The sequence below is a fragment of the Labrus mixtus genome, chromosome 7, assembly GCF_963584025.1.
Source record: "Labrus mixtus chromosome 7, fLabMix1.1, whole genome shotgun sequence".
In the NCBI taxonomy this organism is placed as follows: domain Eukaryota; kingdom Metazoa; phylum Chordata; class Actinopteri; order Labriformes; family Labridae; genus Labrus; species Labrus mixtus.
The window spans coordinates 6,857,564-6,881,759 of NC_083618.1; the positions used below are offsets into that span (position 1 = coordinate 6,857,564).

The 24,196-nt window shown below is 40.2% G+C and overlaps 3 protein-coding genes across 6 annotated transcripts; 2 read left to right on the plus strand and 1 right to left on the minus strand.

The window, feature by feature from the left end:
• The first annotated feature begins 1,038 nt into the window (after window positions 1-1,038).
• Window positions 1,039-12,975, plus strand: si:ch211-253b8.5 (dysbindin). Its single transcript, XM_061042406.1, has 4 exons — window positions 1,039-1,267; window positions 11,793-11,945; window positions 12,030-12,173; window positions 12,363-12,975. The coding sequence occupies exons 1-4, from the start codon at window positions 1,225-1,227 to the stop codon at window positions 12,638-12,640; spliced, it is 618 nt and encodes a 205-aa protein (XP_060898389.1). The 5' UTR covers window positions 1,039-1,224; the 3' UTR covers window positions 12,641-12,975.
• Window positions 12,976-13,119: 144 nt separating this feature from the next.
• cdh27 (cadherin 27) lies at window positions 13,120-21,506 on the plus strand. 4 transcript variants are annotated; one of them, XM_061042401.1, is made up of 16 exons: window positions 13,120-13,421; window positions 13,959-14,105; window positions 14,466-14,615; window positions 15,214-15,352; window positions 15,449-15,612; window positions 16,054-16,185; window positions 17,831-18,013; window positions 18,179-18,495; window positions 18,580-18,722; window positions 19,163-19,387; window positions 19,498-19,719; window positions 19,808-19,929; window positions 20,019-20,123; window positions 20,470-20,517; window positions 20,600-20,686; window positions 20,780-21,506. In XM_061042401.1, exons 1-16 carry the CDS (start codon window positions 13,401-13,403, stop codon window positions 20,981-20,983), a joined length of 2,409 nt encoding a protein of 802 aa, XP_060898384.1. In that variant the 5' UTR covers window positions 13,120-13,400; the 3' UTR covers window positions 20,984-21,506. The 4 variants fall into 4 exon arrangements, 3 of the variants coding, with proteins under 3 accessions (XP_060898384.1, XP_060898385.1, XP_060898386.1); XM_061042402.1 differs by having other exon boundaries at window positions 20,798-21,506; XM_061042403.1 differs by having other exon boundaries at window positions 13,983-14,105.
• LOC132977657 (protein LSM14 homolog B-like) lies at window positions 21,163-23,756 on the minus strand. Its single transcript, XM_061042405.1, has 8 exons — window positions 23,466-23,756; window positions 23,162-23,325; window positions 22,906-23,035; window positions 22,637-22,822; window positions 22,422-22,499; window positions 22,059-22,199; window positions 21,827-21,956; window positions 21,163-21,740 (listed from the first exon to the last, which is right to left on the minus strand). Exons 1-8 carry the CDS (start codon window positions 23,590-23,592, stop codon window positions 21,584-21,586), a joined length of 1,113 nt encoding a protein of 370 aa, XP_060898388.1. The 5' UTR covers window positions 23,593-23,756; the 3' UTR covers window positions 21,163-21,583.
• Between the last annotated feature and the right edge of the window lie 440 nt (window positions 23,757-24,196).

Here is a 24,196-nt window from a genome sequence, read left to right on the forward strand (position 1 = left end):
TCTCATCCAAGTAAATAACGTATTTTAAGATCTATAAGGAGGTTACGATGAAAATTGAGTTTTGTTTTTGTTGGTTTGGTTTTAGAATTTTGACCTTTAACATCAGAAGACATGAGGAAGGAAGGGGGAATATGATGCAACAATGGTCCTTGGACAAAAACAGAGGACTTCACCGTACATAGTGGGATATTAGACCTTAATGAGGCATCTGACATGAAGAAAATATACAAATCAATTTCCACACTGTAAGAAAAATTCCTCCTTAATTTCTCAAAAACCTCAGTTGACCTCTTCATGTATGCTGTTCTGTTCAATTAAGAAAATTGTTACATTGTTGAGGGAAAAGCCATTAAAGCATAATGGATCACACCAGAAGTTAAACAGTTTTTGATCAAAAACGACTCAAATGATCAAACATTACATAAAGGGTTATGAGTTTATTCAATGTTTACTCATGATCAGTCACGGATTTTGATATGAATCCACTTTCTTTCTCTGTCTATTTGTGAAAAGTTAATACAATTAAGATTTTGTTTGGTTGCACATTGTTTCCATATTGAAAAATAGTAATTCAAACTCATTCAGAATGTTACATTTCTTAAGGTTAGAATAGTTTTGTGGAGTTTGAACTTTCAAAACCCTTTAATTTTGAGAAGCATAAAAGCAATTATAATGATGATTATGAAAAAAAAATAGGGATACTTCTTTTTGCGTTGGTGTAACATCTGTCTGTAGAAATCTCCTCCCTGAGGGTGAGACAGAAAAGAGAGATTTCAAATGTTTAACTGAAAAAATAAGACGGGAAACAAGAGACAGAAAAGCAGGAAGGGAGGGGGTGGGTGTGAGAAGACAAAAATAACAAAGGCATGTGTCTGTCTCTCCTTGGTATTTTCCACTCTGTTACATAAAATCCCTCCATCCCTGCGTCCCTCTTCCCAATCCCTTCCTCCCTCAGCTCCTCCCTCCCCCCTCTGTCATTGGTCAGCTGGTCGACTCCACAGAGCCTCCAACTTATTCCCTCCTTCGCCAAGAGTCTCAGAGCGTCTTCCGAGGAAAGGGGGGGGAAGTGTGGAAGGAGAGCAGCAGAGAGACACTCAGCATCAGTCACTGTGGAGCACGAGAGCAGGAGGGAGATGATCGGCAGCCTCTCTCCTTACCTGCCATCACACACACTGATCATCTCTGCTTCATTATCTCTGTTTCCTGTCTCCACTCTCCAGCAACATGAGCTCCTCGTCCGCCAACCTTCACAACAAACTCCTGCCCTGTGAGTCCTTTCTTCAAACTTTTATATATTTAGAGGAAAGTTGTGTTTATGTTAAGCTGGATATTCTGAGATTTGTCACACTTTTTTTTGTTTTTTGTTTACAGCTTTTACGTTCAGAGCAGGACATTTGAGAGTAGAAAGTATCGAACAGATTTAGTTGGGGTCATTTCAGCACACATTGAGCTTTATGGGCCAAAAGCACAGGAAAGGTCACAATTACATCACCATTTCTGTGATTCATTTGGAAGTAGATTTGGTTTAACACACCTTTCAACAACTTTACAAATTTAAAATATCACCTTTCAAATATCAGAAATATATATATTTTTAAATACAGTTGGTTTGTTGTGAAGTCACTGTACAGTTCTTAAGAAATAAGCAGGAAGGAATAGTCAGATGGTTTCTTGAAGTGTTCACTATTCATGATGCACATTTAATGTTTTCCATGCTCCATCAATGAGGTAAAAGTATTGTATTTGTGTCTGTACCCGTGTCTTTGTTTGTGTGTTTGTGTGTGTGTGTGTGTGTGTGTGTGTGTGTGTGTGTGTGTGTGTGTGTGTAAGGTTCAACATAAAAGCTGCAGTGACAGTTCAGCCAGTGTGTTAAATATCTGCCGTTGTGTTGATGTGGCTTGAAGAGAGTGGTCAAAGTGCTGTTCCAGGCGAATATCAGACAGGAATGTTGAATCATCACCCTGAGTAATGCTCGCTAATACCAAGCTAACAGGTCATACTCTCCTCACACAGAAACAGGACTGTATTCATACAAACAACCACACACACACACACACACGCACGCATGCACGCACGCACACACACACGCACGCACACCCACACACACACACACACACACACACACACACACACACACACACACACACACACCCCCCACACACACACACTAAGCGGGCTTGGCTTGAAGCCAGGCTCCATCCTCCAGATCTCTTACTTATAATGGGATTGTGCCTGCAGATCTGATCAGGGTCTGCTGACTGCACCGGGTTTTGCAGGTTGCTCCACAAACACACAGACCCAGATCTCGGATTGGACATGCAGCACACAGACCTGTAAGTGAATTAGTCCCAGTGAGATCAGCGTGTGATTTCATGAGGCTAAAACGGATCAGGGCTGGGACTCTGGAGAAGATGTGTCCCATCTGTTGCTCCGCCTGCAGCCTCTGTGCCTCCACATTACACTCCGTCCCATGATTACTGTGGGAATGTGCCAGAGAGTGGCACAGAGCCAAGCTGCAGTGACAGGCTGACCAGCTGTGTGGAGCAGGTTATGGACAAAAGGGTGAAGAAGAAATTGTTTCTAGTCTCCATTTTTTCTTGGTTCAATCCCCTTAGACATGACCCAGATCGGACTGAGGAGAAGACTCTTTGTAAATGAGCAGATTAGAGGAGTCAAGATCCATATTATGTATGCTCTGTATCTTTAATTGATCAGACTCTGAGGAATACACACATAATATATCTGTGCTGTACTGCTTTCTTGTCACCAGAGTTTTTGATCAAGAGGGGATACAGTGGATCAGAACGAAATTGAACACACTGGAGAAGATTCAAAGCACAACATCTTTTACCTTCTTCTTTTTCATTTTGTTTGATACTATTCTTTTTAATAATTAGTAGCTTTAGGGCATGAAGGACTGAATATCAAAATCTGCAGTAAGATTTGATTTGCCTTTGTTGGGGCAGCAGACAGCGGTGTAAACACAACGTTTGCATAACATGTCCCCAAAAACTGCTAATAGGCTAAATTCAATAATCTGTTTGTGACCTCTTCGTAGTTGCACCCACTTTGAGTTCTGCTTTCCCAAATACAGGGGCTTAATATGCTTAAGACATAACCACTTCTGCTGAAACCAACAACTTCAGACCCTCGAGAATAAACGCAACAGTGAAGTCGTGGGCTAGACATAAACATAACAAAGAGTGTATAGAGGCTCTGTAGAGCTAGAGGGGTTCATTTGGATGGATAAATCAGATCCCTTTAAATAGTCATTGGGTGATCCTTTTAAATGTTTTTATTATATCACCTTTACTGACTTAAAGTTCAAAAAGAAAACGTTATTTTCCACACATTACTTTATTGAAGGACAGTCACTTCTGATTAAATCAACTCATTATTGTCTCCTTTATCAGAACTTCTCATCTGCTAAGTCACAAAAAATAAAAATAAAAACACCCTTCTCTCCCAATGTCGACACACAAGAGCCCAACTGGACTGGAAAATACTTGTTGCTATTATAGATGGTTGGGCAATCTAATGTTCATGGAATGTAATTTAAAATGTGTCTATTGTAGATACCAGCATGCTGAGACTGAGATACCAGACTGAGATATCAGCAGGAATGTTTGACTGATTTTAGGTTTGATAATGATATGATCATGACAAAAAAATATGTTACCAGTCCACCCTCAATGTTTTTGAAATAATTGTTAATGTGCCTTCAGAAAGAGCAGGAATGTTAAGAGGATCATTGCCTCTCAATGTGAGAAAATCTCAAATGGAGCAAATACACAGATTATTCTGCCCTGTGGCATGTCAGCACTTTAAGTTGACCATAAGTGTGTGATTATTCTAAACAGCCTTTCATGGACGACTGAATAAGAATCCCATCAATTCAGCCGTCTGAGCTGTGAGCCCTGGGGACTCGACCACCTCCTCTCATTAGTTCTCTAACAAATCCATCCTCTCACTGTTCAGCTGAATCCTCTGAGTACTGCAGGCAGAGAAAACGCCTCCAGGCAAACACTGGGAGTTCACAGCCCAACACAGAAACACAGCAGCTACTGATGATATGATCAGACTACATAACTAATACATACAGCACAAAAGCACCTGCTTTGTCAGTTCATCACTTTTCACTTCACTAATGGTGTGCCCTCAAAGGAAGGAGGAAACATATCGCTATTTAAGAAAACAAAAGGGTGAAAGCTGCTCCTACTATATTAACATTCAACTAACACAGATTACCAGACAATGTCTTTTTGAAGTTATTCAGAATTTAACCCAACTCTAATCTGCAGTCCCCTTAAAATATGGAGCGTTTCATTTGTTTTCATGTTGTTCTTTTGGTGGTACAGATGCCAACTTTACTGTCATTGTCCTTCACACTGTTAGTGTCAATGGAAGACCCCACTGTATGCCACCAAGCATCATATGTCTGATCATTGATAAGATGTAGCTTTACGCGGCTAAAGAGCCTGACATTACCATCAGGAGTTGGTTGAGACCAAAAACAGTGCTAAAAGAGAGTTCATGTTGGACTGACATCTGTTGGCTATGAGTTATGTCTTAAAATGAATGCCAATGTTGCCTAAACATTAAGTACAACTTTTAAGAAAATAAAAGATCAATGTAGTGATTATGGCATTAAAGTTTCATCATACAAGATACATCTAAGTAAATAAATCCTGACATTCAAAACAACTGAAATCCTTTATATTAAATTACATGCATTTGAAGACTCTATACACCCATATTGACTTATAGCAGCTTTAAAAAGGACCTTTCACAAGTTCATGAAGTTTGGTGACCTCATGTTTTGCCACATTAGCTCTGGCCAACTATAACTCAAACAAAGTTATAATTAGCCATGACAGAAAACACCTGTTATGACAAAGAGGAAAATAAAATCAATCTTAGTAGGAGTTTGACATATGACGTAAAACAAATCAGAAATTCAGCTTTAGTGCAGTTTAAGTGCAGTGTTGCATTTTCCCCCACAGGTTTTGTGATCGTAATAGCACGAAGTACAAGTTTAATCTCTCAGGCCACTCAATAAATCCTGCCTCAGCCTCAATAAACAGAGGAGATAAGTCTGACAGACTGTTGGGTTTAACCAAACATTGCTGCAGTTCTACAAGCTTAAGTGAAAATAGATTGAGACAAATATGTGGAGAGGCTGTCCTGATTTCCCAGGGAGCTGTGTGAACGCTGAAGCATGTGACAATGAAACTGGGGAAGAACATTTTCTCTGTTTGTCTCGCACTCTTGTCAAAGACAGAGAGCAGACTGGGTCAACTGTATGGATGATTTTATTTCTTTAGAGACTGCTAGAAATAATGTTCTTTCATTCAACAAAACAAAGTGATCAACACAGTTTACTTGCACAGCTGTTCTCTACAGATTAAGTTATTTAGTATATCAGAGAATTATTGGCTGCTTGGATTGCTTAAATACTGTTGTTTTGGGATAATTAAAAGTATATCTGAATAAGAGCATTTATTCCAGTAAAGCCAAGTGTATGATAGTACTTAGTCAGCTGGTGGCGCCTGGTGTGTTAATCATGACAATGTGTTTGTTGGCAAATGGAGGGCAGTAGGACAGGACAAGCACCCACAAACAGTCTAATTGTCTGGAGGGAAGGAAAGAAAGGGTTAACGCTGATGCCACCGTTGTCCCGACGGACTGGCCTGGTGGTGCTGGACACTGCTTTGTCCCGGCAAAAACAGCCTGATCGAATATGCAAATGAAAACACACGTGCATGCACTGAAATGTAGACCAACACACATCAACAGTCTCCATGAATAATTCACTTTGCAACTGGAGCCCAGTAAAAGGCAGCTTTTCGGAGAGAAAATGGGGAGTGCAAGTAACCAAAAATAAATGTGTGAGACAGAGAGAGGGGTCCATTTTACAAGCTTGCTCATGTCCAACTGTCTAGTCCACTTTTACTTTATCAAAGATACGAGTAAGAAATGTGAGTGTTCTGAGACTGAAGCCACTAAAAATACAAACAGTAAACCAGGAGGAGCAGCTCATGTTGTTCCAGCAGGATGAAACTTCTACCTTTAGCCAAGCGGGGAGACACTGATAATTAGTGTAACAGGCGTAGCAAAGAGACTGATCCACTAACCACCAGCTGTAGCGTGTTAACAGCCGGCTGCTGCTGTTTTGGTCAATTTTTAGCTGGAAGGCATGAAAGAGACTCTCAGGAAAAAAAAAACAAGACATCCTCTTTTGCTAATTATCCTGTGCAGAATTCCTTGTCTCTGCCCACTCCATCTCTACAACCTGACTATAGTAGGCTCACTTTAAGCTTTCCTCACACATCCTCCTCTTCATTTTTAGCCTTTTTGCAAGTGTTTCTGTCCTGCCTGACCTTTTCTCCCTCACTCCTCTCGCAGCTTTTCTGTGTTTACGTCCACTCCCTCCTTCCAGTGCACTCTCTCGCTGAGTTGCAGTAGGAAACCGTCCATGTGAAATGATACGTCTCTGCACACAAAGCTGTAACTAAGGGCAACCAGTCTTTTTCTAGTGGCATCAGCCGAGACAAATGTTAACTCAGATTTTCAGGTCTTCCCTGGTGTTGAGAAGTCAGGACTTTATCATGCATGAATAAAACCACAAAGTATGTCACAGGAAGGGAGAAGAGGAGCTGAACAGGCCTTGAGATATGAATGTAGTAATTCATCAAAAAGTATGAATTTGAAGTTTTATTTATTTATCCCATTACTTTAAAAGTTCCGCCCATTTCAGTATTATGCTGGTGCTGGATTACTGTCTCTTGTGGATTAAAAATTCAATTGAAGAAAATTAAAAACAAACTATTTTTTGGACTCCATTCTGAGGATATTAGGGAACAGGAAAAAGTAAATGTATTATTTTTGCTTTAACTGAACTGAACAAGTCTCAAGTGGTAATACTTTTTCTTGACAGTCTGACAGTAATGGTTGTATGGCTGGGCCCACACACAGATGTATGAACCACCACCAGAGCCATTTAAACAGTGATGACCTCATCCATTTGTATAAGGAAACCACTTCTCAGAAAAATCCCTGGCTTGGCTTGGATAAATGGAGCCAAAGTGAGAGTCTGGCAGACTGCTCTGTAATCACAGCAGAGGAGGAAATGATGGTTCCCACTGAGGTTTCTGTTTAACTACTGTTTTGCTGAAGGGGTTACTGACAGATATGTTACCCAAACTAACAAGTGTAAAAACAACTGGCTCATCTGGAGAGGCCCCTTTCCCTTCTCCATTTCTGACCTTCTCTTTCCTGTCACAGGGGAGTCTCTGAGCTCACATTTTCAGAGCAGTGAAGGGCTAATGGCAGCCTGTGGGTGACACCGAGCCCTCCCATCTTTTCATTTAGCCTCCAGATCAATGTGTGAGCTCTGCTATTTGTGCAGTCTGTGCTTCTAAAACAGTCATTTAGGGTCTTGTCTTTGAAATGTGACAGTGGAAACAAATAAAGAAATATGCTTTGTTTAGATAAAACGATGCAGTCACACTGAATATAATAGAGCATTGGAAACCCTTGTATCATCATGTAGTAATGATGATCTACTGGCAGCTGTGCAAGGTTCTTCTAGGAAGCCTGACTCATCATGACACAGTTTTCATAGAAATAAAAAAGAAGCAATTTAAGAAACATGCCGGCCAGAAATGATGTTACTTGGCTGAAAATAAAAGGCTGAGTTTAGGTGAATTCACTCTCTGCTACTTCCAAAGTGATTTCCTGTGAATGGCATCGTGTCTGAGGAGGGCTGGCCGGTCCCGTTCTCCTCCATCTCTGCCTTTGTCCCTCTCTGAATGGGCCCTTTCTCTCTCTGCCCCCTGAGCGGAGGATCTGGGTTTGTCTTTATGTAGGGAGGCAGAGTGGCACGCACACACGTCCGGTCCACTCTGTCAGACGTTCTGCATGTCCAGCTGGTCTCCGGCCCTGACCTATGACCTCTTCTCTCTCAAGTCTCTGAGTACTCAGAGGAAGGAAGGAAGGAAGGAAGGAAGGAAGGAAGGAACACACAAACGAAAGGGAGATAAATAAGAAAAGTGGAGGAGATGGAAAAGATAGACGATATAGAGACAGGCATTCATAAAGGAAGATAATCCCTGATAAATGATAAAAACAGCGGCCAAGAGTAAAGGAGAAAAATAAGAGACAGTCAGACAGATGGTAAAAATGTAGGAAAAGGGAATAAGATAAAACCCAAAGCAAAGAAAGAGGCTCAGTCAAGAAAGGCAAGAGACAGAAATAGAAATAGAAACAGAATCAGGGATTGAAAGCCTGTAAAAAGTCAAGGACAAACTGAGAGACAAAACAAGAGAGTGAAAGGGATTGAAAGATTGAAATACATAATACATAAAATAAAATAAAAGATGACAGGAAACAAAAGGGAGAGAGAATGAAAGTGAGACACAATACAGATAAAGATCATGAACTAAAGAAAGAAAGAAAGAAAGAAAGAAAGAAAGAAAGAAAGAAAGAAAGAAAGAAAGGGTATCATGTCAAGCTCAAGCCTGCAGGTTGTCCCTCTCTCTCTCTTTCTGTCTGTGGAGCAGCCACAGGCCCTTCAGTCATCTTGTGGTATGAAACCAAAGACTTTGGGTTGTAGCTGCTGCAGACCAGACATGTGACTTCATCAGCCTTGGGCACTGCGTACAGACTTTTCTTGTGACAGAGGATTTTCCCGTGTGAGCTGCTCTGCTAATCAGAGGTCAGGGGGGTCGCCTCTGGCTGGGGATGTCGAATCGATCAAGGTGATTCAGTGGAAAAAAGAACTGGATAGGGAAGCAAAATCAATGTGAGGATATACATCTGTAGCTAACCTTTAGCTCTTCTACACAACCCTCAGCCTTTAAGTAGAAACAATCAATAATGTGATCAATCACTGTTTAACTGAGTAGCGAAAACTCCAGTAGAAGCAATTTGTTTAAACGTGTAGCCTGTAGGCCTAATGAAAAACATCATTTTCCAAGAAACAGGTTGAGTGTAATAATGCTTTTTTGGTTTTTGAATGTGCTCTGCTTGAGAAAGAAAAGGCAGGAAAATCAGTCATCTGGTACAAATCCAGTGTTTTGTTCAACATGATGTCCTTGTCTGGTCACATTCAACAAGGAGCTTATTTTATCCACACTCCCATGTCCAACAGCCAGCTCTTGATTGTTACTGACGTCCTGCTTTGTCAGCGCTGCTCTGTTCTTGTGTCTGATTGTGTAACATTGCGAGAAGCCAGGAGCATTACAGACTCACAACCTCAGATGCCTGCACAAGGACAGAAATGCTGCAGTGACACATGACATGTAAGTGACTGACACAAGTTAGACAACTTGTCAAGTCAACGAGTCAGAGAATAAAGGCAACACCTCTGGTTCCATTGCATCCATTTTCATGTTGTTGTTTCGTACTCAAATCACCACAGTGAGTCCGAGACTGTCACAGACATGCAATGCTAAACTGGTAAACAATTTTAATCTCTTAGTAAAGACGACTTAATGATTATTCAAACTAACTCAAAATAACTCTAATGATGTCATCAGGTAAAGTACAGCCAGGGTTGGAAGATTTAGAGCAAAGCCTGTTTTTTGAGGCTTTGGAGTTTTAAAGATAGTGACATAAAACTAAGTGACCCTTTGATTGGCCGATCTGATGGAGAGGAGGCCTCTTCCACAGACCCTCAAAGACACAAACTGCTTACTTGTCATGATGCCTCACTTATTGTTGTTGGAGTATACATTAAAGGATGAAGCTTAAGTGTAGGCTTCTTGTATTTTATGACTGCTTTCAAGTGCAGGTAGATTCCTGAGTTTAATAAATGATTAGCCCATATTTTGGGGTTCTGTTTATGCACACATACTGTAAGTCCCTGTGCTGTCAGCAAGTCCAGTTTTGGCCTGAGAGTTATCCTCTACTTCTCTTCCCCTCTAAAGCTGTCTGACTGAACCCAGAGCCAGCGAGGTCAGTGTACCCAGGAGGCAGGCTGTCAAACAGGGCAGAGCAGAGCTGAAGTGACAGGCGTGTGTCCATCTGTCCACACAGACGTGTGCCTGGTTTAAACTTGTGGGGGGATAGAGCTGATGATAGAGCTGATGCTGCTTCAACCTGTAGCTGCTTTTGGCAGCATCTACATATTTTTGGATTTATATTGCTTGCAGATTTGCTAAATTCAGCAGATATTTTTGGCTGCAGATTCTTTGTAAGACAGGTCCTATTTATGGGAGACCCTTCATGCCGTCAGAGTTAAACAGAGAATCTCGGGTGTCTCTTCCTTTCCTGGTATTGTCAACATCCTGAGCTTAATGTCTTTCTGTTACACCGTGGTCTATTTTTAGAACTGCTTTGACTGTTTCTCTCAACAGACCAGATAATCTTCAAATTATTCCCAGTTTAGTCAGGGCTTCAAGGCCTCATCCAATTACTCCAATCCCTTCCTACAGGTTGTAATCGCTCTGTAAAGGGAGACCCAAAGTGTGTAACATTTTATTTCTGGGTAGAGGGATAAACAGATGTAACTATGAATGATGGCAGCCGATGTCAGTTCAAACTGAGAGTAGTAGTGTGTGACGAAGATGCAAACCTTATTACTGTGAAAATATTTTTGCCATACCTCTTATTCTAATTTAACAAGTCATTGCAGAGCTGAAGCGGTGCTGGTAAGCTAGTTCAGTTTTGCCAACTGACAGAGCCAGGCTGTAACGTCCTGTTTTCTTTTGTCTTGCTTAGCTAACAGGCTGCTATCTCTAGCTACATATTTGTTTTCGGTCGATCTTTCGGCTATACTAAGTGGATGGGGTCCCCACTGGTGGGCATTCAAGTCAGCACCCAAAAATACAGCAAAAAAGGGTCACATTTCATAGAGTAAGAACAGCACCACCAAACCTTCATACAAAGTTAATTTTTGTGTCAGCAAACTGTGCCTCCTGCCCAATAGGACATGAATGCTTTAGCACGTTGAGTAAGGAAGCTGTTTTAGCTCCTGACCTCCCATTTGTAAAAGCCATCAAACTGAATACTTTTTGTCTCGAGATTTTAAATCTTCTTCTACATGGTTGTTTTATTCAACATTTTAGATATTGTATGAACTGCAGAGATTTGACAATGTCTTCCCAATCCAGATGTATGTGTTGTCTCCCACTCACTCTCAGATAGTTTTGCTGGGCCCTATCTCCTCTCGGCTCACCCCTCTTGCTGTTCATCCCTTCACTTGCACACATGCACTCAGCTTTATTAGCAAGGTGCTGATGAGAGGGAAAACAGGATTGTAAGGTATCTTAAATAAGATTAACGTGGCGAAGACCTGACAGCTTGCTTTTGTAGATGAATCAGTGTAACAGAGCTGACTGAGTAAATGTGCGAGCAAAATCAACAAGACTGTCAGTGACAAATAGGAGCATAAACTGTTACAGCTAAAATATCAACAATGACATTAATCTCTGTTTTAAATGTGATTGACTTTTTACAATGTCTCTGTGCTCTATTAAATTTGAATAGACAGTCCCAATGGAGTGCCTAAAAAGGGCATTCCTCTTTTTTAACATCTCTCTCTTATAGCTAAATGTCTCCCCCTCCTGGCTGGTCACATTGTCCCTTGTTGGCCTGTAAAATGGGTCTTAAACTATTTTTCATTACACAGCATCAAGGAATTTCCCTGCATGGCATGTCTAACTCCACATAACTGTAGGGTGAAATCCTCTCAAGTGGTGTTTGTTGAATTAAACTCCAGGTAGACTATAAGGTGAAAATTTGTACCTGAGCTTGTATCTAACTTCCTATACATGTGCTTTAAATGTTAGCTGAGACGGAGCGTGGCCAGAGGCTTCCAGATGTAGACTCAACACAGCAGCTCAAGATGAGAGAGCGACAGCGTTTCTTCGAGGAGGTCTTCCAGCATGATGTGGACGTCTACTTGTCTTCAGCACACCTTTGTATCCGAGACTATAAGAGACGTAAGTCTGAGTGGCATTTTGAATGCAGGAAACAACACCTTCATACAGTATGTACATAATTCCATCTCTTTCTCTTCCCTCTAGCTCCAATTGGCAGCATCTCATCAATGGAGGTGAATGTGGACTTGCTGGACCAGATGGAGTTGACTGACATCTCCGACCAGGACACCTTGGACGTCTTCTTCAGCTCCGGGGGAGAAGAGGCGGCTCACACCTCTCCACTGCCAGGTATTCATAGAAATTTAACTTAGGTTACAAGACCAGCTGCACAATTATTTTGTCACTTACTCACTTTGTTTGCTTTCCTGTCAAATTCATTGTTCGTTATGTACGTATGTCACTTTAGGCAAAAGCATCTGCAAAATAAAGTTGTAACATTGTAACAACATCCTTGACAAATTCTTATTTGACTCACAGTCCAAGGAAACAACAACAATGTGGAAGTCATCAGTAATGGACTCTTTCAACACGTCTCTGAGGACCTTGACACCAAGCCTCGCTTGTCCTCTACGTCTTCAAACTCGTCTTGCGACAGTCAAACAACCAACGCCAATGGGAGAAACACTCCCGTGGTCAGGTCAGATGATGAGGAAACAAACACCGGCACTCTTAAACGAAGAGAGAAGGTGAAAAGTCAGACTCCCTCATCATCTTCAGAGAAAGCTCTCTCTTCTCTCCAGGTCACTACTGTCTGAGGGACGAGGCGTGACGTTTGGATGTGATTTGATTAAAGACTGTCTTCCAAACACTGGCTCTTCTCACTGCCTTCAACCTTTCCTTTGGTTTATAAGTTGAAGGTTGGGTTCTGTGTGTGTATTGGAGGAAGGAACCATGAACTGTACATACGGAGATTTTTCTGAATTGTTCTTACATTCTTCGATTCTTATTTTCAGCATGTTTTAATGGACTCCTTCTCCATTTTTTTTTTTACCTCACATGACTTGCAGTCGATAAACAATGAATTTTGTACAGTGAGGGAAGGAAAGAAATGTAAAGAAGTGAATGAAAATAAACAAAAATAGTTGGATAATGTTTGTCTTAAGCTGAATTGTGAACAGAAAGCTCATGTCACTAAATATACTGTTTCTGAAATCAAAACAGTATATACGGGGGGGAGTGGTTTTGTTTCAAAAGCCTGATCTGATCTTCACACGCTTTGCTCAATTCTCAGGAAAACTTCCTGAGCAAACAGTGACGAAAAAGGTTGAACGTTTCTTGATGAACACACACACACACACACACACACACACACACACACACACACACACACACACACACACACACACACACACACACACACACACACACACACACACACACACACACACACATGCACAAACACATAATCACTATGTCAAGTGGGTGTTTTACAGCAGGGAGGGCAGCGTCTCGTCTTTATTTGCTCAAAAGTCAGAACAGCAAACACTTTACAGTCTGGTCATCTGAACAAGCATCATGCTCTGCTTCTTCCTCCTGGTAAGTTAAAAAACATCTTCAAACCTCGTTGATGTTACTTTCATTTTTGATTTACTTCTCTTCTTTTGTAATTTGCTATTCCAGATTTATTCCATGTTGCTCTAATTAGAACATTTGTTCATTTGAGACTGAAAGTGTTACGAAATATTACCTTCAATCATGTAATCTTGAAAGTTTTATTATGATTATTAAATAAAAACATGTGGATCTGTTACTTGTTTTTATTAGGTGATATCATTTCTAACTTTCCATTTTTTAATTCATGTCTGTATTGTCTAAAAAAAAAGTTTTTTTTTAAATTATTGGTGTGAAATTCACCTTTTTAATGAATTTCACAGAAGGGTTGTGTAACCCTAGTCAGAAGGTGCATAAGCTCACGCACCCATGATGTGACTGTTCCTCTGGACATGTCTGCGTGGGCAATTCACTAGAACTGGCTTGCCATATTTGCAGCACCATGACTTACAAGGATTGGTAAATTCCTAGATGAACAGATTACATTCAAATGTAAAATCCAACCACTGAACTGATCTTCAGGTTTGGTCGGCTGTCTGTCTTCAGATTTATTATTTTCCAAGCGCATTGTGCTCAGAGCTGCTGAGCCGCCACAGGAGGGTCTGGATCATCGACTCCTTCACCATTGAGGAGGAGCATAAAGGACCCTTTCCCTATTTTTTGGGCAAGGTGAGAAATCCACTGAGTGAAAAACCCAATAGTTAAATGAGTTGTTTCACTAGAAAACGATTCATTTTTTCAGTCATTCATTTGAATACAAATTCATCTATTGATAGACCCTTTGATATATATGATGTATACAGTAACCAAGCTCATCCTTTTGTATGCAAACCTGTGGAGAAAGTTACTTTTTTATTTTGTGGTCTTTCTCTGTAATGAGCTTTGCCTTGACTTTTACAGTTTCTTCAATCTTTATCTCTTCTATCCAATAAAGTATCTTCTTTTTGAAAAATTGAAATTCATTCTTCACTTAACAAAAGTGTCCGGCTCCTGAAGGCTGACTATAAAGTGTTTGGTGTTGTGGTGTAGATAAAACTCGAGCAGAACTATGGAGTCTCCTTTGATCTGTCTGGGCCGGGTGTGGATGAGGAGCCAGAGGGAGTCCTGTCCATTGATAAGAAATTGGGCAACGTGTTTGTCGACAAGCCTGTGGACTACGAGAAGCACAAAGTGCTTAAGGTCTGAAACATTATCCTAATCTTACCTATACAGCGGTCTGGTTATGTTTTCATTACAAACAGCCACAATAAGTACTTCAGAGTTATTTGACCCACTGCTCTGTGGTTGGTGTACTTCAGGAATGAGAATATATTCTTGGCAGTAAACAGTTTGATTTTACGTCTCACTCCTGTATAAAGGATTAGTGCTAACAGACTTAGGCCATAGACAATGAGCCTTAAACGACTGAGTAATCAAATAAATATTTGTCAGAGTTAGTCTTTGGCGTGGAAATTCTCTTCTTATACAACCAAAACAAATCAACAGGAATTTGGTTGACAAAATGGTCTTAGAAAAAAGACATTACTTTGCAAGAAAGTATCTCAGACTGCAGAAGCTTTGTGTTAACCTCCACTGAGTTTGAACTGAAGTTAGGGGGTACAAATAGAGGTAATAATCTTTGCAATAAAAAAATGTACATGTGAAAATGTATGTGTTGTATTAGGACCGCCTCAGAACATATATATGTATCATCTGTAAAAACAACAACAACTTCACCATACATGGTGTTATGTCTTCATACTGTCTCTGACTTTAAGGTCTATTTTTTGATCCTTAGGTGATAATGACGACAAGGAAGGCAGGTTCTATTGACACTAAATTAGGAATTGATATTGTCATACTGGACATAAATGACAACCCTCCACACTTTGATATCAATCTGTATGAGGTCGACGTCCCAGAGGAGAAAAAACAAGGTAAAGAATATAACAACAGCAGATCCCATATCTCTTTTTTTAATAGGCTTCATTTTTAAATATAGCAGATTTTAATGTTTGGTCGTTTCCCATCAGGCTCAGATCTCCTGAGTATTTCGGCCTATGACCTGGACCAGAGCGGGACACCAAACTCAACAATTGACTATAAAATCAAATCTGTGTCTCCATACATTTCAGACACTGAATTTTTCATCAATAAGTCTGGAACAATCTCGTTCAAAGGATGTTTGGATCACGAGGCAAGTGTACCCTTTGTTAGCATTTCAGAATGTGAGATACACTGTGTTTTAAGTGGCTTGTTGTACATGAGTGTCAGCATTTTGAAATGTCATGTAAGTGTTTAAAAAGTGCATTACGGGAAGTACACTGAGCTGCAAGGATGTGTTTACTCTGATATTGGGTTTATCTCAGTGATATTCAACTTCTTGCAAAGCATCATATTTAATCAACTTCAACTTCAAATAATCTTATTTATCTGTTAGGAACTTCGGGTGTATAAAAGCATCAGTGTGTACACATTTAAAATGAAGGACAGCATAGCACAAGAACAAACCACACACCCATTTAGCATAATGCATGTTGTGCAAAATAAAGAAGCTGCTTCGGAAATATAATGCACTTATTAATGTAGAAGAAGAAAAAAACCTATACATCTGACACTCTTCTTTTGTTTGTGTTAGGCTAAAGGAGTTTATAGACTGTTAGTGGAGGCCAAGGATAATGGTGATGTCATCAGTCTGTCCAGTTCAACCACTGTTCTCATTCGTGTCCAGGACGGCAACAACCACCTCCCGACCATCAGCGGACAAACAGTAGGCAGATAGTTTTGGCTACATTGCACAGTTGTGTGCACTAATCACCCCTGTAAACTCAAACTGTGCAGTACTAATGAGTGAAATGTTCTGTGCTATACACTTAAAATAATATCGCCACATTTTTCATAATGACAGGCACATGGGAAAATGGTGAACAAAAAGAAAACAACATAGGAAGTCATTGTTGTGCCATTTTTTGCTCTTTTAAAATTTTACAACTATTATAAATTTCCAGAGATTGGCGGATATACATTTTAAATTATAGTTTTTAGACAGGAATTGAATAAAAAAAATGTAATGAACACAATGTAAAAACTGATAGAATAAATAAGCAATAAGTTAAAGATTTAAAAAGGGAGCCACACAACCAGATTGATCCTTGACATTGATATTAGAAATGTATTAAAGTGGTTGCAAATTATGTCAAACTGCCTTTGTCTGTAGTGTAGGTCCTCGGTTTTCTTTTTTTTTTAACCATTTCTTTAAGTTAACACTCTGCTGAAGAAAGTCATTCATCTTACAGCCCAAATGTAAATCCCTATAGCTAAAACAAAATAATTTACAGCAATTAAAATGGTTGTCTGATTTCGCCAGGAAATATATATAGGGGATCATCCATCAAAAAAAAGAAGACAAAACCTACATGGTGATACAAGGAACAATTACTACAGATTCATCAAATTTCAATTTTCAATGTTAAAACTAACACTATGTACGGAGGCGTATTGCATTCATGTGGATACTTTTTTTTTGCCTGGTTTCTTATTATAACGAGAAAAGATCTCGTTATAATGAGATAAAGAGAGAAAAGCATTAGGGTGGTGGCGATGAGGAGGCGTGGGTTTGTTTATGGGAGTGTACAGTATAAACACCGTAGCAGGCGATTCTGGCACCGCAGTTGTTTTTCATGGGGTTAAAGTATTTTCAGTAAATGCCTAAGCGTATCTTGAGACACCACATAGCCAGCTTGAATACAATTCAGATGCATGACTTTATATCGGTGAAGCATACCATATCTATTTAACTGATCCTAGAAGAATGACGCTAAGTCAAGTAGGTCAGAGTGTGCTTTGCTTTCCGTCTGAACAACCTTAACGCCTTCAGATGCCTGCGCTAAGTCGACAAGCTCATGAGAATACCATCTGTATTACTCAAAGATGATAATATTTCCCAATGCCTTAAACCGAGATGAAAATAAAACACAATCAAATCAATAACCCTGGTCATCGTTGCCTTTTGATCTTCCACCCTCCTCTGCCTGCCACAATGCAAACTTCATTAACCCTCTAGTATCATTTAGTCTTTATAATGTGTGTCTTTTCTCGTTATAACAAGATCTTTATCTCGTAATAACGAGATCTTTTCTCATTATAACGAGATCTTTATGTCGTAATAACGAGATCTTTATCTCGTAATAACGAGATCTTTTCTCATTATAACGAGATCTTTTCTTGTTATTACGAGATAAAGATCTCGTAATAACAAGAAACCAGGCAACAACAAAAAATCCCCACAATGCAATACGCTTCCGTAACTATGCCTTTATTTACGCAGTTAATTTTACACTGGCATAAGACAAACTCAGGTGAAACATGACATTCTACATTTTCTGCCCTGACCTCTGCGCTGTGAATTAAACCAGGGCTCTGGCAAAATAAAGGAAGACGAGATTGGGGTGTCTCCTCTGCTCCTGCATGTGACGGACAGAGACAGCCCAAACAGCCCTGCATGGAGAGCCAGGTTCAGCATACAGGGTGACGAGAAAGAGAACTTTAAGATCGAAACAGACCCACACACCAATGACGGAGTGCTGACAGTAGTAAAAGTGAGTGCAGTTTGACCACATGCTTTACATTACAGTGACATCCAACTTCAACATGTAATTACTACATGGATGTTTGTCCCAGTATGTTTGCTTACTAATTATATTCTCAAGTGTTTTGCAAATAACAACTGACAATTCAGCGCAATTACTGCTTTACAATTTTAGCCTTTGCGCTATAAGGATGGAGCACAAAGGGTGCTTTTCATCTCCGTGGAAAACGAGTCCCCATATTTCTCCTGCAAAGTGAAGGAGAGGACGTCTTCAGGCCTGTGGAAAGTTGACGTGACAAAAGCTGGTGATCCCAATTATCCAGCTCTGCTTCATTCTGTGAAAGTTGTGATTGAAATCGAGGAAATCAACCACCCCCCGGTGTTCACTGAGACTGTCACAGAGACCAAGGTGGAGGAGAACATTCCCACAGGAATCTGGGTAGAGAAAGTGACAGCTGTAGACCCCGACTCCAGTCATGCAGGAGAGTTTGTGTAAGTAGGAAGTGTATTTAGTTTACATGTCTGAGCTCTTATTTGGAGTATCCTCTGTAAAGCAATTGGTATGCTTTTCCACAGGTATGAGGTAGGACATGATCCGGCTGGCTGGGTGACAGTGGATCCCCACAAAGGAAACATCACTACAGTCCATTCACTAGACAGAGAATCTCCTCATGTTGTGGATGGGGTCTACACTGTTTTACTACATGCAGTGGATAAGGGTAAATCTTGAGTGGAGTGTATGGAGCTTGTTTAAGGCAAAAAGAGCCAATTTGCAAAACACAATTGTAAATGAAAAATTACAAAGACCTAAAATATAGAATGTATCATAACACTAAATAAGAAATATAAAATAATTCAAATATAATTTATGTTAATTCACTTCAACAGAGCAAGATGTGCTTAGTGCAATCTAATACAGCTTCCTGAAACAAACGTGTCACATGCATTTTTTAATACTGTAAATTGCATAAATATGGACGATAAAAAAGTGCTGACTCCTAATTCTCAAGAAATCTTAAGGCCAAAATAGAAAAACTAGGCCCATGCTAGTTGCAATCTCAAAACAGAGTACATGCTCAATACTTGTGTAAAGTCTTTTTTGAAAAGAACGAATCAAATTGAATCTCAGTTCTTGACTTCCTTTTTTCTGTTTTGTCAGGTGATCCACCGATGACAGGCACCGCAACACTTAACATCTGTGTGATAGATCAAAATGACAACGTGCCTCAGCTGACAGACGACAGGTTCAGCGTGTGTGCGTTTGAAGGCCCGACCACCACCGACATCACAGCCTATGACCTGGATGGATATCCCTTTGGAGGGCCTTTCGCGTTTGAACTGCTGGGGGACGTCGATGGAAAATGGAACCTGAATCCCTCCAATGGTAGAACCAGCGATCCTTAAGAGTGAAATATGATGTATTAGGCTACCTTAAGATGGTATGAATGCATGAAAATATCAAAACAAACATTTCATTGTGGTATTATTTCACAGGGTACACGGCTGGTTTAGTAAAGGATCCTGGTGTGTATCCCGGTAACCACACAGTGGATCTGAAGGTCTCGTCCTTGCAGGGAGAGTTCAGTGTTTACAGCCTCAAAGGGACTGTGTGCGACTGTTCTGTGACGCCTAATTGCCGGAGCCGCCGAGACGCCTCCACAAACATTGCCTTGGGTGCTTTAGGCATAATGTTTGCCTCACTGTTTTTATTCCTGTGTAAGACACTACGTCCTCTTTTATCAGTTCTACAGAATGGTGTAATTTGTACTGTAAAATTATAATTCATTGCTCTTCTCTCTGACAGTCCTTCTACTGATGGCAGTTGTCATTTCCTGCAAAAAAGAGTTCACCCCTGTGCAGACCGAGGATTCCTCTGGAGAAACCCTCATTGTTTCAAACATTGAACAACCAGGAACAGACTGCAAGGTCACAGCTCAGAGACATTTGCAAACAAAACATTTATTTACATAGTTGTCTTCATGCAAATTTCAGTAAGAGTTTACTTTTCTTTCAAGGTTGAAGACAGTGTCCTGCTGGTGTCCACTGATAACATGCGTCAGGACATAGCTTACAGGCAAAGTCTGCACGGTGGAATGCAAAACACACCGGTCTTCACTAAGGTGGGGACTTAAAAGGACAAACTTTCTCTGGTTCAACTGCAAAACTTGAAGAACTTGACAGACCGTAAAGCATTCTTTAGATTTTTAGAAGAGTACCCAGTCTTTTACAAGTTCAGTCACATGTTTTGGTGAATACCATGCTTAGGAAACTAAAGATTACCAAGTTAAATGGAACTCTTACTCTCTTCCTTTTCTTCATAAGCAAAAAGTTCTCCACAGAAACTCTGGATATCAAAGAAATAAAAATCGTACCTACCGTGAGAACATACGCCAGGTATGTACTCATTGATCAGTCACAACTATGATTGTTTTTAAACTTTCATTTTCATCCATCCTCAAATCTTAGACAACCTGGAATTCTCTAATAGCCAGTGGTTACAGCCGCAACCAACAGGTAAAGTAAGAGTTGGTTTGATACAAAAGGTTCAGAAGCATTGATGAAGAAACTGTATTTGTGAACTTTCTGCTGTGCTCAGATTGAAGCGAAAGGCACAACAAATACCTTCCTCAAAAGAAACTCGAGCTTTGCGTCAGATGCAGTTCTCCTCGCTCTGCTTCATAGGGTTGGTTACACTTTTTTTTTTCTCACCATCATTAACACCTGGAAGAATAGAATACACAATGTATTTACTTTAGTGTTTGACCTCTCCTTATAGAGGCTCTCCTCTCTCCAGCAGGCAGAAGAACATGTGGACTATCAGCCTCACCTCTATGCTGATGAGGGGGACTTGGACACGCTCTCAGAGCTGGAGGACATCACCATTCCTGACCAGGATTCATCTCACAAAGCTTTAAATAACTTGGGACCAAAGTTCAACCACTTGGCTTCTATTAGCAGGGAATCAAACAGGAAAAAATGACTACATGTTTGTAACCAAATGATTGTTGTTAAGCTGGGAATCAATGTTTTCTGACTGTACAGGCTGTGGTTTTAAGGTTGCTTAATAAATTCTATAAGGTTTGTCATGAAGCAAATTTTGGGATTCTGTATTTTTCCTATACGATTACTTACAGCTGAGAAAGTGATGAAAGTGATTCTGTTATTCACACATTATTTAATAGCAAATGTTAGAGTCCTCCACAGTTCTCCTTTTACAATCAGGGAACAAAACAAAGTACAGCTGTCCTCCAAAAATCATATTTGGAGTTACATTTAACCATCAGGTAGACAAGAATTGAATTACATTCAGCAACCAAACTAAAGTACATGCCTAACGGGGCCTATTCCAAAGACAAATCAAACCACTACCAGTGAATTAATTTGCTTCCAGCTGCTAAAGTAAAGACATTGCTCTCCCAAATCATAGAATAAGTTCAAATGTCCCTTAATGCAATTTTTTGTACAAAAAAAAAAAAAAAGAATATTTGCCTCAAGACCTTTAACTGGGGAGAAGGGAGGTACTTTTTAAATAAGTAGAAAACTACAATATTTACAGAAATTATAACAAAAAAATATATTCTCACACCCTCCCACTGCCTATTTTTGGGAGGGGTAGCTGCTCAGTTGTGCTCTGCCCACTGCGTCCTCGGCCCCTGAATCCTCTGCCTCTAAGGAATCGCCCGGGCGCTCCAAATGTTTCCATGTTCAACTTTTTCTCCTCAGCCCAGGTGGTTTTCCTGTGAACAAACACAAAAGGAAAATATATTGTAGGACATCGCAAACCCCTGAGGAATCACAAAGACAAGCACAAAGTGTTAATCACCTGGGCTTAAGGTCTGATGAGATGTTGTCGAAGAAGCATTTGGCTTTGTCGTAGTATTTATCACCAAGTGATTCCTCCTCCTCCTGCATACCCTGGCCATCCTGGGCCTCTCCAGACTCCACATTTTCAACTGCAACAATTACAAAAATGTATATAAACATATGAATACAAATCAAATGAGTTAATATTGAATCTATTGTAACTAAATAAACATTTACTCAAGTACTCATACCTACGACCTCCTTTGTAAGGTCATCTTTAAACTGAGCATTTGCAGTTTCAAAATCAAAATCAGACTCAAACTGCAAGGTTGACGCTTTTGAGTTTTTCACAAGAAGTTGACCTCTGCTTCGGTTTCTGGTCCTGCGGCTGCCTGTGTGTCATCAACAGAAAAATATTAGAAACACTACAGAATAACAGCAACAATTTATATATCAGTTTCATCTAGCCTCGTATTTACTTTTATAGTCCATTCTGACAGATACATATTCGAGTAGTTTTCATTTTCTGATGCATGTTGTAGCTCGCCAGAAGTTTTCTTAAAAAGTATGAAGACAGTGCTTCTCTGTCACGCAGCTTTTTAAAAATGTGATACCTTGTTTTTGTCTTTGTTTTGGGTTCTCAATGACTTTGCTTTGCACCTTGGCTGCACTTGGCTGAGTTAGTCCTCGACCTAAACAGAAATAAAGTATAAATGTTAAAGAGGTTTCATATTTCTGAGCTGATTTTTTTTTTTTTTAAGAAGAAAAACAAGCTATAGGAAAGTTAGGTTTTTTATTTTACGTCATAGGCTACAGTTAGTTTGCTCACTGGTGGGTAAATTCTCCTTCAGAACCTGGGAACCAACCCGGGCAGATCGCTGGCCTGGACGAGTCTGCTGTCTACCCTGTGGCTGGGTTACAGTCTTCCCTCTTTTCTGCGTGGCACTGACCAATGGTACAGTCTGGACAGCTTGCTCCACCATGGGGGCTCTTCTGGGTGGGATGCCATGAAGTCCTGGTAGGGAGGGAACACAAACACATTTTGAAGCACTTCTCATACTACTTGATGAAGGCTTGGATTTCACATTTCCACTGTACCTAGACCCAGTGCTGCATTGTACTGCTGGTTGAGTAGAGAACTGGCAGCCAGCTGGTTGTAAGTGGGCATCATGTCTCTGTATGGACTCCAACGTGGGTGATAAGCAGCAGAAGGGTTGCCAATAGAGGACTAAAATGACAATTTAGAATTAATAAAACAATTTGGACATATTTCAGTTTAAGAAAAACAACTAATAGGCCTACGGAAAGAAAAAAAACATAAATGGGAAAATAGCACCCTCCCTCAGCCACACACCTGTACAATAGCTGGGTCTCGAGGCAGTCCATGGTGTGGTTTTGGTGGTTCGGACACAGTGATGTCTTTGATGTCGCTACCTCTGAAGATTATGTATTCATAAATTTCATCTTTGGGTGGCACTGGTCTATCTGTGTGCCGATCTTCTGTGCCAAATGATTTAACTGTTGGTAAATACAGTTAAATGGAGAAGGTTCAAATACCTGCCAACTTTGGTTATAGACCCATAGGCCTATTAATGTAGCAATAACTGTCAAAAAGACAAAAGCACATGTTTGGTCGAGAGTGGAGACCTCCAACCTACCTTTGGCTAAAGCGACCGTGGACCTGTCTGTGTCGACAGAGGACAATATTCCCTCGTATCGAATTTGTGCCTTGGATATCAAACTTATTTTACTGCCGATATACGGGGTTCCTCCTCCAGCACTCATGTTTGCCGTGAAAATATGTTTGCAAAAGCACCGTCTGAATCACCGATCGTAGAAAAACAGCACACGTGAACTAATTACAATGTTCACAATGACCATGCACCTGTGCGCTTTATAAGTTGCCAGTGACGCGCGTGTAAGACAGGGTTAGTTTATTTTTTCAGCCGGCGTACACCGGAATAAACATGTTCAGATATTTCTAGTCTACAATAGCCAGCCTCCTGGATGATAGAAGTTAAATCAGAATGAGCCAGATGGCTACGTCTTTTAGGCTACAGGTTATTATTTTCTTCTCTTTATTTTAGGGAGACTTCAGCCTATAAAAATGTTACAAATAATTATCTCTTCTGTAGGCCTATTTATTACAAAATATTGGGATGCTTTAATGACACAATACCTCTTTGCTCACATAGCCTACTGCACATTTCTAACATTAAAAACACAATTTGGACAAATGTTTAAATTATGGAATTCACACTAAAGTAAACATACTTTGTTTTTATGTTGCATAATTAACTTTGAGTCGGCGCATATGAGAGTTTAACCGCAGTATAGGGCTACCCCATGATTGCTGACAGTACGGCACAATATTTCCTCTCTAAAATGA

Bases quoted from the DNA above. Each gene is read 5' to 3' on its own strand.
- LOC132977657 (XM_061042405.1), bottom strand. From the start codon at position 23,592: ATGAGTGCTGGAGGAGGAACCCCGTATATCGGCAGTAAAATAAGTTTG. The intron at 23,036-23,161 runs GTGTGTGGCTGA...TTGTCATTTTAG, and splicing joins GAGACCCAGCTATTGTACAG to TCCTCTATTGGCAACCCTTC. The intron at 22,200-22,421 runs GTATCACATTTT...GATGACACACAG, and splicing joins AAAACAAAGACAAAAACAAG to GCAGCCGCAGGACCAGAAAC.
- cdh27 (XM_061042401.1), top strand. From the start codon at position 13,401: ATGCTCTGCTTCTTCCTCCTG. The intron at 14,106-14,465 runs GTGAGAAATCCA...GTTGTGGTGTAG, and splicing joins TTCCCTATTTTTTGGGCAAG to ATAAAACTCGAGCAGAACTA. The intron at 18,014-18,178 runs GTGAGTGCAGTT...TTACAATTTTAG, and splicing joins GAGTGCTGACAGTAGTAAAA to CCTTTGCGCTATAAGGATGG.
- si:ch211-253b8.5 (XM_061042406.1), top strand. From the start codon at position 1,225: ATGAGCTCCTCGTCCGCCAACCTTCACAACAAACTCCTGCCCT. The intron at 1,268-11,792 runs GTGAGTCCTTTC...TTTAAATGTTAG, and splicing joins TCACAACAAACTCCTGCCCT to CTGAGACGGAGCGTGGCCAG. The intron at 11,946-12,029 runs GTAAGTCTGAGT...TCTTCCCTCTAG, and splicing joins TATCCGAGACTATAAGAGAC to CTCCAATTGGCAGCATCTCA.